General features: G+C 50.4%; 1 protein-coding gene across 1 annotated transcript; it reads right to left on the bottom strand.

Moving 5' to 3' along the window:
* Window positions 1-17,041, bottom strand: LOC142475786 (uncharacterized). The gene is made up of 8 exons (XM_075581506.1): window positions 17,022-17,041; window positions 16,787-16,928; window positions 15,901-16,308; window positions 14,644-15,051; window positions 13,201-13,611; window positions 8,810-9,220; window positions 7,958-8,113; window positions 1-87 (listed from the first exon to the last, which is right to left on the bottom strand). Exons 1-8 carry the CDS (start codon window positions 17,039-17,041, stop codon window positions 1-3), a joined length of 2,043 nt encoding a protein of 680 aa, XP_075437621.1.
* Between the last annotated feature and the right edge of the window lie 696 nt (window positions 17,042-17,737).

Raw genomic sequence — 17,737 nt, 5'->3', positions numbered from 1 at the left:
CTAGCTAGATGAAGCCTGCGAGCAACGATAACTCACAATCCTCTCTGGATCTTCACTAGCTCGGCTGGTAAATGTCACCCCAACCATCTGGTGATGCACGTATAAGCGAATTAAAACAACTATCAAAAACATTTCCCGCGTCAGTTGGGACCACTGAGAGGCCAGGCAGCGCCACCACAGTCTCTCCACCCAGAGCAAACTAGGCACTGCCCTGGCAATAACTGACCTTTGTCAGCAAGGCAGGGCCCAACCCCCCACAGCTCTATTCTGAAGGTCGCTACACCCCCAGGCGTAGCTACTTGCACCAGCACACCCCCTTTAACCCACATATGACCCTTTCAGGTCCCAATTTGATATTTTTTCAGGCTAATGGAACCCAGCCTTTACCTCAACATGTTTGGTGCAACATTGCCCCCCAGCCCCGTGACCAACAAGGTCAACCTATCTGCCTTTCTAGCTACTGTAGCCACCGCTTCCCTGAAGCCTGTCAGCAGATATGCCTCCAAATCCCCCTCATTTGATCTTATTCTCCACCTAGGCTGGTGAATGCCACCTAGTTGGCCGCAACGTCGGAGCAGGCCAAGGCCTGGACCCTACAGCCAGCTCCAGACTAAGAACCTTTGTGGCAGGGCACTGACTGACTTTAGACCCCTGCACAGGATTTAAATTACCTTCCTGTGGCACCTCAGAGCCGAACCCTGTTGGTCATGGACCCTTTAATCTAAGGGACTCCAGGTCATGTTTCTTCCTACAAGTGAGCCCCCTCCTATCTACGCACAGTAACACAAACCCCGCTTAATAGGACAGAGAGAAAATCCCAAAACGAGGTGGGTTCCTGCTGGGGACATTTTACTCACACACGTGTAATATGTGAGAAGCTGACTGGCGTAATAATCTTACACTGTTAGGATAAATGTGAGGAGCAAGGTGTTGATGTTACTCACTCAGCATCTTTGTTTCTATGAAGGTGCGCAGACGCGCGGCTGCGCTTATGGGATAAGGGACCCGCGCGCCCCTATGGTACTTACCCTCTGTGTTGGGGACACAGATGCTTTGCTACCAGAGGGGCTTGTTACACATGTTCTGCATGTTATTATATTGCATTACAATGTATTACAGACCCCTCTAGCACAGGGGCTTCCATAGAAAATATGGTCTCTCTGACTGTCCTAGTGTTGACTGGATCCTGCAGCTGGTTTAAAAGGAGGCGAAATTGCCTCTCCTCTTATTGGTCCATCTCCTAAACAGGGACCTTTTGGGTGTTACTGCACAGATGCAGAAATACCAACAGGCAGATGACGTGTGGTCTTCGTCCCTATCTTCCTCTTAATCTCCGGTGAGAAAGGGCCCCAGGAACCCAAAGCACAATGAGTCCTGCCCACTCGCCAATAAATGCCACCACTACACAAATACTGAACGCACCATGAGAGACTTTAGCTATGTCAGATAGGCCCACCGAGGGTCAGACAGCGCCACCGCCACCTCTCCCCAGAGCAGGCGACACCCCTTCACTTGCTACTTAGTCTTACCCAGGCAAGAACTTACCACGGCCTGCAAATGGGGGACCACTTCCCCTGCTCCAGCGTTGCTGGACTCGTCTACAACCCCAGGCATTTGTACTAGCGACAGCTTACCCCCTTGACAACCACATGACCTGTCCAAATTTTTATAGCTGCCCAATTTCTTCTTCCTCTTTTACCTTCACCTGTCTGGTGCAACACTGCCAACTAGCCCTGTGAGCCATAAGCTCAACCTAGCCGCCCTTCTAGCTAGATGAAGCCTGTGAGCAACGATACCTCACTATCCTCTCTGGATCTTCTCTAGCTCGGCTGGTAAATGTCACCCCAACCATCTGGTGATGCACGTATAAGCGAATTAAAACAACTATCAAAAACTTTTCCCGCGTCAGCTGGTACCACTGAGAGGCCAGGCAGCGCCACCACAGTCTCTCCACCCAGAGCAAGCTAGGCACGGCCCTGGCAATAACTGACCTTTGCCAGCAAGGCAAGGCCCCCCCCCAACAGCTCCATGCTGGAGGCCACTACACCCCCCACTGCTCCATAATGGAGGCCGCTACACCCCCAGGCACCTACTTTGAGACCCATATACACCCTCCAATTTCCATATCTGTCCAACTTTATCCTTCCACTGTCTGAGATTAACTCAGCCTTTCTTTCAACTTGTCTGCTGCAACACGTCCAACCAGCTCAGTGACCCCCAAACTCATCTTAATCTTACCGGAATGTACAATTCCCCCTCCCCCTCCCATTGGCTGAGACTGAACTCGGCCATTAACTCAAGTTGACTGGCTCAACTGCCACCAGCTGTATGAGCCCCGAGGCTCCTCCTGTTCATCCTTCATGCTACACACTGCCAACACCTCCCTGTAGTTTGACAGCAAAATAGTATCTCACCCCTAAAATCCACCAATACAGCATGATCCCCGATATAGGGGTGATTTCCTGCCCCCAATTTCACCATATGGACATACGGAGAGCCCTGCCAAATGAATGGGATCTCAGCCCACCTCAAACCCAAAGGGGGTATAAGTGGGTCTCTCTTCCTCCCATTCCATCTCTGATCCAAATCCCGGAAGGGTATAAGTGGGGTCTCCCCCCGAGTCCATACGACTGGGGGTATAAGTAGGAGTCTCTCCCTCACATCCCAGCGGGAGCACAAGTGAGGGAGAAACCCCACCTATACCCCACTGGGATGGGAAAATAATCAATATTAAAAGACACAGAGGGCAAGGCCCTCCACTTACCACCCAGCCATTCGTGTCACAGCATTAGCGCTTCCCAGGTGAACAGGTGGGTCCCCAAACTTCCACCGGAGCTACCCAAGGCCATACCCCCTCAGTCCGGCAGCATTGCATGGCGCATGCGCTGTTCCGGCACTGTAAGGAATCCACTCCTGGCTTTTACTATAGCCTTGCAGACATCTGCAGTTGCAAGCTTCCTCTGGCAATCAATGGCACATGTGCTGTCTCTCATTGCAGCTTCTGCTCTGTGCCCTATCATTGGAGGAATGCTCACACACCCTCCTCCTGTGATTGGATCTCCGCCCTTTATACCCTGGGCGTTGGCACTGAAACAGTGCCGAGCATAATTCCTACCCTGGACGTTACAGTCTCTGCCACAAGCCGTTCTGGCTTGTATCCTGGTGTACTAACTTCTCTAGTTCTTGTTCCTAGTTCCTGAGGCCGCCTGCTAGTCCCATGCGGGGGCCCGTTCCTGACTTCTGTGCTGAAGCGTTGGTTTCCCGACGCTGCCTTGCGGTGTACTTCGGACAGCCTGCTGTCTCCTTCTGCTGAGACCGGCGTCATGGGCCGAGGCCGCTCCTCACGAAGAGGCCACTCCCGCGCTCACGCTCCTAAGCTGAAGCGGGGAACTCCTGACTACCTGTTGCCGAACTCCTACTTGAATAACGACGATGCTGCCTTCTCCAATCCTTACCCTGCTACGTACGACTACGAACTGCGCACTCCGGATCAGTCTGCGCGGACTAAGATCGGTGATTATATAACCCCACCTCAGCCCCACGGTCCGGTCCCGGTTTGTGGCGAGCACAATCGTAACAGTATGCTCGGCCCCACAAAACTGGACCGCGCCGTGGCGGGGGTTGGTAAATTTTTTACTGTACCTATGTCCCAGGCTGCGGACCAGTCCCTGTTTGGAAGACCATACCTGTTTGAGAGACTGCCTCCGCCTGAGAGTGAGTTCTGATATAAAGGTTTAACCCCTCTGGAAATACTGATTCGTAAAGAACTCCTTACTAGATCTCAGCAATTTAAAGAGGAAAGAAAGACTCAACAGGCCCTGTCCTCCCAGATGCACCTTGCTATTTCCACCCCAGATCGAAAGACTCTAGATCAGATTCTAGATGCCGCCCGTGTGTTATACCAAGATTTTGACCTAATCTTAAGTGAGCGGGACCCTCTTCTCACTGCCTACGCACTTTCTAATCACAATTTCTATGCTGCCAGTCCTGTTACTAAACCTGTGGGGTTACCACCCTCTCCTAAGAAAGGCCAAACCATCTCCCTGTCACTCCCGCTAAGGAAGAAGCTGCCACTGTCCCTAGTCCTGAGTTAACCTCCCTGGGTTCTGTCCCCGAGGTTATTCCTGTCTTAACCCCTGCTAGTCAGGTCTATGAGTCCCCCACTGTAAATCCCTGCATCCCCCAGGTCAGTGTGTCTTCCCTAGCACCAGAAAATGAATCCTGTTTGCCCTCTCGTTCTAAACCAGAATTTCTAAGCTCTGTTCCCGAGGTTATTTCTGTTTTAACCCCTGCTAGTCTGCTATTTGAGGTCCCCATTGTTAACCCTTGTATCCCGCAGACTAAGCTGAGGTCTCTAGGGCAAGAAGCTGAAAACCCTATGTCCCCACTCTCGGAGACTAGCGTATCTTCTCCTGATTCTCAGGTACAGCCTAACTTAACCCTTGAGGTTTTTCCTATGTTAACCCCTGCAGGTCAGCCCTGTGAACCTCCCTTGGTAAATCCCTGTAGTCCGCTAGTCAAGGGCACCTCCTTAGTTTCAGAGGCTGAACCCCTTATGTCCCCTGACTCAGCTAAAATTCTCGGGGCTATGCCCCCTGAACTTTCGGCAATAATACTGGCTCCAGTTAAAAGTATTCTGGAACCGTTTGTTTCCCTAAGCCTGTTAGCAGAATCCCCACTCCTAGGTATGTCGCTTACCCAGTCTGTCACTCAGAGAGCTGAAATCCCTGCTTCTGAGCATAGACCCCTTTCCGTGGAATCTGTAGTCGTTTCTGATGTCCCAGACACTTTTTCCCAAATACCCACTTCAGAGACCAGCACAGTTGTGGTTGCCCCCCTTGTACTGTCTGTGTTCTCCTCTTCTCAAATCCTAGGGTTAAAAGCAAACAGTACATATTATGCCCCTTTCCAAGTGACCCCTTCTGAGATCAGCGTATCTGCTGTGACTCCCTTAGTACAATTACAGTTAGGGCCCTCCTTTTTGAAGGCTCAGGTTTTCAAATTTCAAACTCCCTTTTCCCCTGATTTTGTGAACCTGCAGTCCCTTCTCACTGTAGTTAAAGGTTATCCAGCAGCCGCTGAGTTAAGCTCTGCCGCTGCTAAAACTTCTGTTGAAGAAGCAACCTTCCCTAATTCACTTCCTGTCCTTGACTCTAAGTCTGTCTCCTTGGGACTGGTGACAGCTATTAGCGTCCCTTCTACGGTCCCTCAGGCTATCACTTCAGAGATCAACTTATCTGCCCCTGATCCCTTACTAGGGTCTGAGTCTCCCCTTATGGCTTCTAGGGTCTCCCCAGCACTCCCTGTGTTAACCCTTGGCTTCTCTCTGACTCCTGAGGTAGAACCTGACTGCCTGCTCTCCACCTCTGCGGTAGTCTGTGAGATGCCTATCACCTTTACTAAGATTCCTGTTTTGCAAGGTATTTCTCCTATTAAGTCTGTGATACCTGCAATTCCTTTAATTGGTTCTAAGACCCCTGTCACTGAGTCTCCTATGGAGTCTGATGCTCTCACTAGGGATTCTCAGGGACCCAATTCAGAAACAAGCACAATGTTCTCTGATCTTATTACAGCAGCTAGTTCAGTTCCTGCTGGTTTTCAATCACCCACTTCAGTGACAAGCAAGATGTCCCTTGTTTCTATTGAAAAGTCTACCCCAGTTTCTTTCATGGATCATGCCACAGCCTCTGGGATGATTAAAGATGACTTTAAGTCTGGGATACCCACTCCTTTAATAATACTGTTTCACGCTGATTCGCCCACAGTATTCGGGGTATCCACTTCTGACTGTATGTCTACTACCACGAACTCAGGGGTATCGCATTTGGAACTTTCAGTAATACCCGCTGTGTCTCTTTTTTCAAAAGACCCCGTCTTTAAAATGGAATTATATTTCCCTGTGTCTCCCACAATACTTGGGGTACTTACTATTGACTGTCCTGTTACAAAACTTGGGTTACCTCTCAGGAAAGTGCCTGGAGCTACCGATGTTGAGAACCCTATGTTTAAAACAGTAATATCTCGCATTTCTTCTCCCACAGTATCAGGCGAGACCTGGGTACCTGGGACCTCCACTCCTAAGCCAAGCTCTAGTTCTCTGTTTTCCTTCTCTGTGTTGGAGGTACCCAGTGTTAACCCCAAGACTTCTATTCCTAAGCTGGTTGCACCGCTTACCTGGATTCCTGCTTTCTCGGATAAGATCTGTTTTCTCACCTTTCAAACAGAGTCTTTACTTGCAGGTTTCTGTGCGGTGTCTGAAGTGTCCTTTCTGGATTGCATGTCTTCATTCTCTAGGACGAAGATACTCATGCTGGACCTGTTTGCTTTGTCTGAGGCGTCCATCCCTGTTCTAGATATGGGTTTGGACGTGCTATCCCCTACTGTCTCCATGATGCCAACTATGCCCTTCGCCAAGGCCATAACTTCGGATTTGATTCCCCCGAAATTTCAGAGGCTAAAGGAGGCGGATCCTGCAACTGCATGTACCACAACCAACAATCACGTAAACACTACTACCAGCTCTCTCGAATTGCTTGGGATTACAAGCCTGGTTCGTATCAAGACTACTGCTCCAATATCTTGCAGTGAACCCGCCCGCCCAATACCCTCGCTAACCACCGCCCTGAATTCCTTGGGAGCTACAGACTCTCGCAACTTCTTACATGCTGATTCCACCAAAGCCATTGTCTGCACCGAATTCCCCAATATCATTTTTGTCCGACAATCAGTGTCCTGTGTTCCGTATTCTTGGACTATTACTATGCACCGGACACCTGGCTGCTGCCCTTCTGATGTCCCTATTCCGGAGTTCCCTGGTCCCATTGCCCGTGTACCAAAAACCGCAGTGCCACCACTGTTCTTTGCGGCACTCGCCAATGTACACCTGGATTTTGGACCTAAATCTCGCCTGAGACACTTCAGGAACAACTCAATGTCTCCCAGACCTATGAATGGTCCTGCCCACCCAGGCTTCTCACCCAGTGGTGGGAGCACTGTAAGGAATCCCAACACACCGTGGGCTTTCAACACCACCTCTCGCCTAAGGAGGTTTAGAAACAACTCCATGTCCCCCAAATCTGTGATGGGGGGGGGGGGTACTGTAAGGAATCCACTCCTGGCTTTTACTATAGCCTTGCAGACATCTGCAGTTGCAAGCTTCCTCTGGCAATCAATGGCACATGTGCTGTCTCTCATTGCAGCTTCTGCTCTGTGCTCTATCATTGGAGGAATGCTCACACACCCTCCTCCTGTGATTGGATCTCCGCCCTTTATACCCTGGGCGTTGGCACTGAAACAGTGCCGAGCATAATTCCTACCCTGGACGTTACAGTCTCTGCCACAAGCCGTTCTGGCTTGTATCCTGGTGTACTAACTTCTCTAGTTCTTGTTCCTAGTTCCTGAGGCCGCCTGCTAGTTCCATGCGGGGGCCCGTTCCTGAGTTCTCTGCTGAAGCGTTGTTTCCTGAGGCCGCCTGCTAGTTCCATGCGGGGGCCCGTTCCTGACTTCTTTGCTGAAGCGTTGTTTCCTGAGGCCGCCTGCTAGTTCCATGCGGGGGCCCGTTCCTGACTTCTCTGCTGAAGCGTTGTGATAAATAAATGTGAGGAGCAAGGTGTTGATGTTACTCACTCAGCATCTTTGTTTCTATGAAGGTGCGCAGACGCGCGGCTGCGCTTATGGGATAAGGGACCCGCGCGCCCCTATGTCACTTACCCTCTGTGTTGGGGACACAGATGCTTTGCTACCAGAGGGGCTTGTTATACATGTTCTGCATGTTATTATATTGCTTTACAATGTATTACAGACCCCTCTAGCACAGGGGCTTCCATAGAAAATATGGTCTCTCTGACGGTCTTAGTGTTGACTGGATCCTGCAGCTGGGTTAAAAGGAGACGACATTACCTCTCCTTTTATTGATCCATCTCCTGATGGAAGTAAACACGGATCTTTTTGGTCTTACTGGACAGATGCAGCAGTACCAACGGGCAGGTGTCTCCTGGTCTTCGTCCCAATCCCCCTCTGTGCCCTGTGCCGGCTGTGTTTTATACCCATGGAAATAATCCTCCGGAACACATGGCAGTGGTACCGCCTCATCCTCCGGATCCTGGTCCAATGCCTAAAAATTCCAAAAGAGAACATAGACATCTTGTTAGAACTGGATCTAAGCTGCCCCCAATCACACAGCACCAACACCATGGGAGTTTGGGCTCTGTATCCCTGTATGTCTCTTGCTACAGGTCACTGTATACCAGGTACATTTTGAAACTGTTTCAGTCATTTAACCAAATCCATTTGCGGAGATAAAAATCCCTTTCCTTTTCCCTTTACATTGTTATAAAAGCTTCTTTGCAGAATAATTTTGTGTGTAATTTACTTGGAGCGTTATGATAATACAGTCCTTTGGCGTGAGCAGGGTGAGAGTGAGAGCAGGAGGGGCGGAGAGGTTAGAGCAGATGGCGGGGGTGAGCAGGAAGGGGGAGTAAGAGCAGGAGGGTGGGGGGGTGGAGGGCTGAGAGCAGCAGGAGGGGAGAGGGGTGAGAGCAGAAGGGCGGAGAGGTTAGAGCAGATGGTGGGGTGAGCAGGAAGGGGAGTGAGAGCAGGAGGGTGGTAAGAGAGGGAGTGCACACTCAGTTGTACAGTGCGATTTAATAAAAAGACCCTTTTTATTTTTATATATATATATATACACACACACAGATATATATGCAGAGGGAGAGAGGGAAAGAGAAAAAAGAGGGAGCTGGAGAGTGAAAATAGAGGGAGAGAGAAAAAAGAGGAGGAGAGAGAGAAGAAGAAGAAGGTGCAAGCTGACCTCTTCACCCAGGCTTGAATCGGACACATAGTAAAAAGAGGCCTCAACCTCTTCAGCAACCTTGTTGCCAGTGTCTTCAGTGGCCACGTCCACAATGTTGTCCCCGTTGTCCACCTCCTTCTTAATCCATACATCATCATCGCTGTCCACGTACTCCGGTATCCAGTCTTCGTCATCCTCTGTGACCACATCCTCCCGGTGCAAGCTGAGCTCTTCACCCAGGCTTGAATCGGTCACATAGTAAAAAGAGGCCTCATCTTCCACGTCCTCAGTGAAGTCCCTCTCGTTCGTAGCCTCAATGACCTTGTTATGGACGTCCTCCACATTGACGTCTCCCATGTTTCTGTCTTCCTCTTCCACATCCACTTCCAGGTCTCCTCTTCCTTTATTCTCATGCGTCATTCCCAAAACCTGCAGGAGTAAAGCAGAAATGAAAGAATAATCTGTAAGGGTCTATTAGTCCATGAAAATACTTTCCTCCTGCATATCTCCTGAGTCTCACTACCCTCTCACTCCAATATCCCTCTCACTCCACCCTTTAGTACCTTCATCTCACACAGCAGTCCTACATATCTCCTGAGTCTCACTCACCCTCTCACTCCAATATCCCTCTCACTCAACCCTCTACCGAAGCCTGGTAAATGAGAGTGAGAGCAGGAGGTTGGAGGGGTGGAGGGCTGAGAGCAGCAGGAGGGGGGAGGGGTGAGAGCAGAAGGGGGGAGAGGTTAGAGCAGGTGGCGGGGGTGAGCAGGAAGGGGAGTGAGAGCAGGAGGGAGGGGGGGTGGAGGGCTGAGAGCAGCAGGAGGGGGGATGGGTGAGAGCAGAAGGGGGGAGAGGTTAGAGCAGGTGGCGGGGGTGAGCAGGAAGGGGAGTGAGAGCAGGAGGGAGGAGTGAGAGCAGGAGTGTGGTAAGAGAGGGAGTGCACACTCAGTTGTACAGTGCGATCTAATAAAAAGACCCTTTTTATTTTTTTATATATATATACTAGCTGAGAGCCCCGGCGTTGCCCGGGATGTTTGTGGTGTGGGGGTGGCATTTGGGTGGGGAGTGGTCCACGCGGCCCATGGCGGTGTGCGGTGGTACTGCTGCTGTGGCTGTACTGATGGTGATTGTATCGGTGTGCTGATTTGGGAGGGTTTGTTGCTGATGTGGGGGTGCGGATGTGGGGGTGCCGATGGGGGAGGTGCGAAGGTGCCAATGTGTGGGTGCTGATGGTGTTGATGGGGGCTGGGAATGGTGGGGAGCCGAAAATGCCAGTGTGCTGGGGGGGGCATGGGATACCGGTGTGCTGATGTGGTGGTGCTGGGGATAGTGTGTGTGTGTATACGTGTGTGTGTGTGTGTATACACACGTGTGTGTGTGTATACATGTGTGTATACATGTTTGTGTGTATACATTGTATGTGTGTGTGTGTGTATAAGTGTGTGTGTGTATACATGTTGTGTGTGTATGTGTACGTGTGTGTGTATGTCTACGTGTGTGTGTGTGTGTACATTTGTTTGTGTATACATGTGTGTGTATACATGTTTGTGTGCATACATGTTTGTGTGTGTGTGTATACATGTGTGTGTGTATACACATGTGTGTGTATACACATGTGTATCTACACATGTGTGTGTATACATTTGTGTGTGTATACATGTGTGTGTGTATACATGTGTGTGTATACATGTATGTGTGTGTGTGTATACATGTGTGTGTGTATACATGTGTGTGTGTGTGTGTATACATGTGTGTGTGTATACATGATGTGTATGTATACGTGTGTGTGTGTGTGTGTGTGTGTGTGTGTGTGTGTGTGTGTGTGTGTGTGTGTGTATACGTGTGTGTGTGTGTGTATGTCTACATGTGTGTGTGTATGACTCCATGTGTGTGTGTACGTGTACATGTGTGTGAGTATACGCGTACATGTGTGTGTGTGTACGTGTCTACGTGTACGTGTGTGTGTCTACGTGCGTGTGTGTGTCTACGTGCGTGTGTGTGTCTACGTGTGTGTGTCTACGTGTGTGTGTGTCTACGTGTGTGTGTGTGTACGTGTGTGTGCGTGTCTACGTGTGTGTGCGTGTGTACGTGTGTGTGCGTGTCTACGTGTGTGTGCGTGTCTACGTGTGTGTGCATGTGTATGTGTGTGTGCGTGTGTACGTGTGTGTGCGTGTCTACGTGTGTGTGCGTGTCTACGTGTATGTGCCTACGTGTGTGTGTCTACGTGCGTGTGTGTGTCTACGTGCGTGTGTGTGTCTACGTGTGTGTGTCTACGTGTGTGTGTGTCTACGTGTGTGTGTACGTGTGTGTGCGTGTCTACGTGTGTGTGCGTGTGTACGTGTGTGTGCGTGTCTACGTGTGTGTGTGTGTCTACGTGTGTGTGCGTGTCTACGTGTGTGTGCGTGTGTACGTGTGTGCGTGTCTACGTGTGCACGTGTGTGCGTGTCTACGTGTGCCTGCGTGTCTACGTGTGCCTGCGTGTCTACGTGTGCCTGCATGTATACGTGTGTCTGCGTGTATACGTGTGTCTGCGTGTATACGTGTGTATACGTGTCTGCGTGTATACGTGTGTCAACGTGTGCCTGTGTGTATACGTGTGTCTACGTGTGTATGTATACGTGTGTGTACACGTGTGTGTACGTGTGTGTACGTGTGTGTGTATACGTGTGTGTGTATATGTGTGTGTACGTGTGTGTGTCTACGTCTACATGTGTGTGTGTGTGTATACGTGTGTCTACGTGTGTCTGTGTGTGTATACGTGTGCCTACGTGTGTGTGTATACGTGTGCCTATGTGTGTGTGTACGTGTGTATACGTGTGTGTGTACGTGTGTGTATACGTGTGTGTATACGTGTGTGTATATACGTGTGTGTGTATACATGTGTATACGTGTGTCTGTGTGTATACGTGTGTCTGTGTGTATACGTGTATCTGTGTGTATACGTACGTGTGTCTGTGTGTATACGTGTGTGTGTGTGTGTGTATACGTGTGTCTGTGTGTATACGTGTGTCTGTGTGTATACGTGTGTCTGTGTATACGTGTGTGTGTGTGTGTATACGTGTGTCTGTGTGTATACGTGTGTCTGTGTGTATACGTGTGTCTGTATAGGTGTCTGTATAGGTGTGTGTGTGTGTGTGTCTACGTGTGTGTGTGTGTGTCTATGTGTGTGTGTGTGTGTGTGTCTATGTGTGTGTGTGTGTGTCTACGTGTGTGTGTGTGTGTCTGTGTACGTGTGTGTGTCTGTGTACGTGTGTGTGTGTGTGTGCCTACATGTGTGTGTGTCTACATGTGTGTGTGTGTCTTATGTATAGAGATATATATAGTGTGTGTGTGTGTGTGTGTACGGAGGGATCAGGCTGGAGATGAAGGAATGTGTGTGTGGGGGGGAAGGGAGCTGCTTACTTTACAGTCGGCAGCATCTTCCTCGTGCAGGCCGGGAGACGGACCCTGCAGTCATCTGGTACGGAGGGGCGGGGATCGGATGGGAGCCGGACAGAGGGCATGTGGAGGGGGGGGGGGAAGCTGCAGGGAGAGCAGCACGGGGCATGTGGAGGGGGGAGGGGGGAGAGCAGCACGGGGCATGTGGAGGGGGTAAAGCAGCACGGGGCATGTGGAGGGGGGGTGAGCAGCACGGGGCATGTGGAGGGGGGGTGAGCAGCACGGGGCAGGTGGAGGGGGGTTGAGCAGCATGGGGCATGTGTGGGGTCCCTCATGCAAGGCTGGCGGGAGCCCCCCCCCCGCTGGCCTCCGCCTCGAGGTGAGGCGGTGCCGAGGAGCGTTGCAGGTGGCGCCTGGTAGGCTGGGCTTTGCTGTGAGGGGGGGTGGGAGAGGTGAGGCGGTGCCGAGGAGCGTGCGGCGAGGCCCGTGGGTATGCTGCCTCACCCATCCGGCCGCTGCCTCACCCATCCGGCTGCTGCCTCGACCATCCGGCCGCTCCCACGTGGATGTGAGGCGGGAGGCAGCGTGTTGTGGCCCCCCCGCTGACTGTAGCGGCGCCGGGGTGTGAGCTTGGGGGGGGGGGTGTGAGCTTGGGGGGGTGGGATGAGCTTGGGGGGGGTGAGGTGTGTGTGTGTGTGTGACACTGTGTGTGTGTGTGACACTGTGTGTGTTTGTGACACTGTGTGTGTGACACTGTGTGTCCTTTGGCCCGTCACTCCGCCTCAGGCCAATGAGAGGTGTGCGGGGGCGGGTGGCCCAAGGGACCAATGAGATTTCCCCTAGGGACACCGGACATCCAGACAGGCAGGCATACAGTGCTTTCAATTATATAGTATAAGATACACGCACACACACACACAGATATATATGCAGAGGGAGAGACGGAGAGAGAAAAAAGAGGGAGCTGGAGAGTGAAATAAGAGGGATAGAGAAAAAAGAAGAAGAGAGAGAAGAATAAGGTGCAAGCTGACCTCTTCACCCAGGCTTGAATCGGCCACATAGTAAAAAGAGGCCTCAACCTCTTCAGCAACCTTGTTGCCAGTGTCTTCAGTGGCCACGTCCACAATGTTGTCCCCGTTGTCCACCTCCTTCTTAATCCATACATCGTCATCGCTGTCCACGTATTCCGGTATCCAGTCTTCGTCATCCTCTGTGACCACATCCTCCCGGTGCAAGCTGAGCTCTTCACCCAGGCTTGAATCGGTCACATAGTAAAAAGAGGCCTCATCTTCCACGTCCTCAGTGAAGTCCCTCTCCTTCGTAGCCTCAATGACCTTGTTATGGACGTCCTCCACATTGACGTCTCCCATGTTTCTGTCTTCCTCTTCCACATCCACTTTCAGGTCTCCTCTTCCTTTACTCTCATGCGTCATTCCCAAAACCTGCAGGAGTAAAGCAGAAATGAAAGCATAATCTGTGTGGGTCTATTAGTCCATGAAAATACTTTCCTCCTACATATCTCCTGAGTCTCACTCACCTTCTTTCTCCAATATCCCTCTCACTCAACCCTCTAGTACCTTCATCTCACAAAGCCGTCCTACATATCTCCTGAGTCTCACTACCCTCTCACTCCAATATCCCTCTCACTCACTCCTTTAGTACCTTCATCTCACACAGCCGTCCTACATATCTCCTGAGTCTCACTCACCCTCTCACTCCAATATCACTCTCACTCACCCCTCTAGTACCTTCACCTCACACAGCCGTCCTACATATCTCCTGAGTCTCACTACCCTCTCACTCCAATATCCCTCTCACTCACCCCTCTAGTACCTTCATCTCACACAGCCGTCCTACATATCTCCTGAGTCTCACTACCCTCTCACTCCAATATCCCTCTCACTCACTCCTTTAGTACCTTCATCTCACACAGCCGTCCTACATATCTCCTGAGTCTCACTCACCCTCTCACTCCAATATCACTCTCACTCACCCCTCTAGTACCTTCATCTCACACAGCCGTCCTACATATCTCCTGAGTCTCACTCACCCTCTCACTCCAATATCCCTCTCACTCAACCCTCTACCGAAGCCTGGTAAACGAGAGTGAGAGCAGGAGGGTGGGGGGGTGGAGGGCTGAGAGCAGCAGGAGGGGGAGAGGGGTAAGAGCAGAATGGGGGGAGAGGTTAGAGCAGATGACGGGGTGAGCAGGAAGGGGGAGTGAGAGCAGGAGGGGTGGTAAGAGAGGGAGTGCACACTCAGTTGTACAGTGCGATTTAATAAAAAGACCCTTTTTATTTTATTTTTTTATATATATATATACACACACACACATAGATATATATACAGAGGGAGAGAGGGAGAGAGAGAAAATAGGGAGCTGGAGAGTGGAAAAAGAGGGAGAGGGAAAAAAGAGGAGGAGAGAGAAGAAGAAGAAGAAGAAGAAGAAGAAGAAGAAGAAGGTGCAAGCTGACCTCTTCACCCAGGCTTGAATCTGCCACATAGTAAAAAGAGGCCTCAACCTCTTCAGCAACCTTGTTGCCGGTGTCTTCAGTGGCCACGTCCACAATGTCCCCGTTGTCCACCTCCTTCTTAATCCATACATCGCCATCGCTATCCACGTACTCCGCTATCCAGTCTTCGTCATCCTCTGTGAACACATCCTCCAGGTGCAAGCTGACCTCATCACCCAGACTTGAATCGGTCACATAGTAAAAAGAGGCCTCATCTTCCACGTCCTCAGTGAAGTCCCTCTCCTTCGTAGCCTCAATGACCTTGTTATGGACGTCCTCCAAATTGACGTCTCCCATGTTTCTGTCTTCCTCTTCCACATCCACTTCCAGGTCTAATCTTCCTTTATTCTCAGGCGTCATTCCCAAGACCTGCAGGAGTAAAGCAGAAATGAAAGAATAATCTGTAAGGGTCTATTAGTCCATGAAAATACTTTCCTCCCGCATATCTCCTGAGTCTCATTACCCTCTCACTCCAATATCCCTCTCACTCAACCCTCTAGTACCTTCATCTCACACAGCCGTCCTACATATCTCCTGAGTCTCACTACCCTCTCACTCCAAAATATCCCTCTCACTCACCCCTCTAGTACCTTCATCGCACACAGCCATCCTACATATCTCCTGAGTCTCACTACCCTCTCACTCCAATATCCCTCTCACTCACTCCTTTAGTACCTTCATCTCACACAGCCGTCCTACATATCTCCTGAGTCTCACTCACCCTCTCACTCCAATATCACTCTCACTCACCCCTCTAGTACCTTCATCTCACACAGCCATCCTACATATCTCCTGAGTCTCACTCACCCTCTCACTCCAATATCCCTCTCACTCAATCCTCTACGAAGCCTGGTAAACGAGAGTGAGAGCAGGAGGGTGGGGGGGTGGAGGGCTGAGAGCAGCAGGAGGGGGGGAGGGGTGAGAGCAGAATGGGGGGAGAGGTTAGAGCAGATGACGGGGTGAGCAGGAAGGGGGAGTGAGAGCAGGAGGGGGGAGTGAGAGCAGGAGGGTGGTAAGAGAGGGAGTGCACACTCAGTTGTACAGTGCGATTTAATAAAAAGACCCTTTTTATTTTTATATATATATATATATACACACACACAGATATATATGCAGAGGGAGAGAGGGAGAGAGAAAAAAGAGGGAGCTGGAGAGTGAAATAGAGGGAGAGAGAAAAAAGAGGAGGAGAGAGAGAAGAAGAAGAAGGTGCAAGCTGACCTCTTCACCCAGGCTTGAATCGGACACATAGTAAAAAGAGGCCTCAACCTCTTCAGCAACCTTGTTGCCAGTGTCTTCAGTGGCCACGTCCACAATGTCCCCGTTGTCCACCTCCTTCTTAATCCATACATCGCCATCGCTATCCACGTACTCCGGTATCCAGTCTTCGTCATCCTCTGTGAACACATCCTCCAGGTGCAAGCTGACCTCATCACCCAGGCTTGAATCGGTCACATAGTAAAAAGAGGCCTCATCTTCCACGTCCTCAGTGAAGTCCCTCTCGTTCGTAGCCTCAATGATCTTGTTATGGACGTCCTCCACATTGACGTCTCCCATGTTTCTGTCTTTCTCTTCCACATCCACTTCCAGGTCTAATCTTCCTTTATTCTCATGCGTCATTCCCAAGACCTGCAGGAGTAAAGCAGAAATGAAAGAATAATCTGTAAGGGTCTATTAGTCCATGAAAATACTTTCCTCCTGCATATCTCCTGAGTCTCACTACCCTCTCACTCCAATATCCCTCTCACTTAACCTCTACCGAAGCCTGGTAAATGAGAGTGAGAGCAGGAGGTGGGGGATGGAGGGCTGAGAGAAGCAGGAGGGGGAGGGGTGAGAGCAGAAGGGGAGGAGAGGTTAGAGCAGATGGCGGGGGGTGAGCAGGAAGGGGGACTGGGAGCAGGAGGGTGGTAAGAGAGGGAGTGCACACTCAGTTGTACAGGGCGATTTAATAAAAAGACCCTTTTAATTTTTTTATATATATATATAAACACACACAGATATATATGCAGAGGGAGAGAGGAGAGAGAGAAAAGAGGGAGCTGGAGAGTGAAAAAAGAGGGAGAGAGAAAAAAGGAAGAGAGAGAAGAAGAAGAAGGTGCAAGCTGACCTCTTCACCCAGGCTTGAATCGGACACATAGTAAAAAGAGGCCTCAACCTCTTCAGCAACCTTGTTGCCAGTGTCTTCAGTGGCCACGTCCACAATGTTGTCCCCGTTGTCCACCTCCTTCTTAATCCATACATCATCATCGCTGTCACGTATTCCGGTATCCAGTCTTCGTCATCCTCTGTGACCACATCCTCCCGGTGCAAGCTGAGCTCTTCACCCAGCTTGAATCGGTCACATAGTAAAAAGAGGCCTCATCTTCCACGTCCTCAGTGAAGTCCCTCTCGTTCGTAGCCTCAATGACCTTGTTATGGACGTCCTCCACATTGACGTCTCCCATGTTTCTGTCTTCCTCTTCCACATCCACTTCCAGGTCTAATCTTCCTTTATTCTCATGCGTCATTCCCAAGACCTGCAGGAGTAAAGCAGAAATGAAAGAATAATCTGTGTGGGTCTATTAGTCATGAAAATACTTTCCTCCGCATATCTCCTGAGTCTCACTACCCTCTCACTCCAATATCCCTCTCACTCCACCCTTTAGTACCTTCATCTCACACAGACGTCGTACATATCTCCTGAGTCTTACTCACCCTCTCACTCTAATATACCTCTCACTCAACCCTCTACGAAGCCTGGTAAATGAGAGTGAGAGCAGGAGGGTGGGGGGGTGGAGGGTTGAGATCAGCAGGAGGGCGGGAGGGGTGAGAGCAGAATGGGGGGAGAGGTTAGAGCAGATGGCGGGGGTGAGCAGGATGGGGGAGTGAGAGCAGGAGGGGTGGTAAGAGAGGAAGTGCACACTCAGTTGTAAAGTGCGATTTAATAAAAGACCCTTTTTATTTATATATATATATATATATATATATATATATATATACACACACACACACACAGATATATATGCAGAGGGAGAGAGGGAGAGAGAAAAGAGGGCGCTGGAGAGTGAAAAAGAGGGAG

The sequence above is a fragment of the Ascaphus truei genome, unplaced genomic scaffold (assembly GCF_040206685.1).
Source record: "Ascaphus truei isolate aAscTru1 unplaced genomic scaffold, aAscTru1.hap1 HAP1_SCAFFOLD_1383, whole genome shotgun sequence".
Classification (NCBI taxonomy): domain Eukaryota; kingdom Metazoa; phylum Chordata; class Amphibia; order Anura; family Ascaphidae; genus Ascaphus; species Ascaphus truei.
Note: the sequence above shows the minus strand (reverse complement) of the source record. Positions and strands in the feature narration are given on the sequence as shown.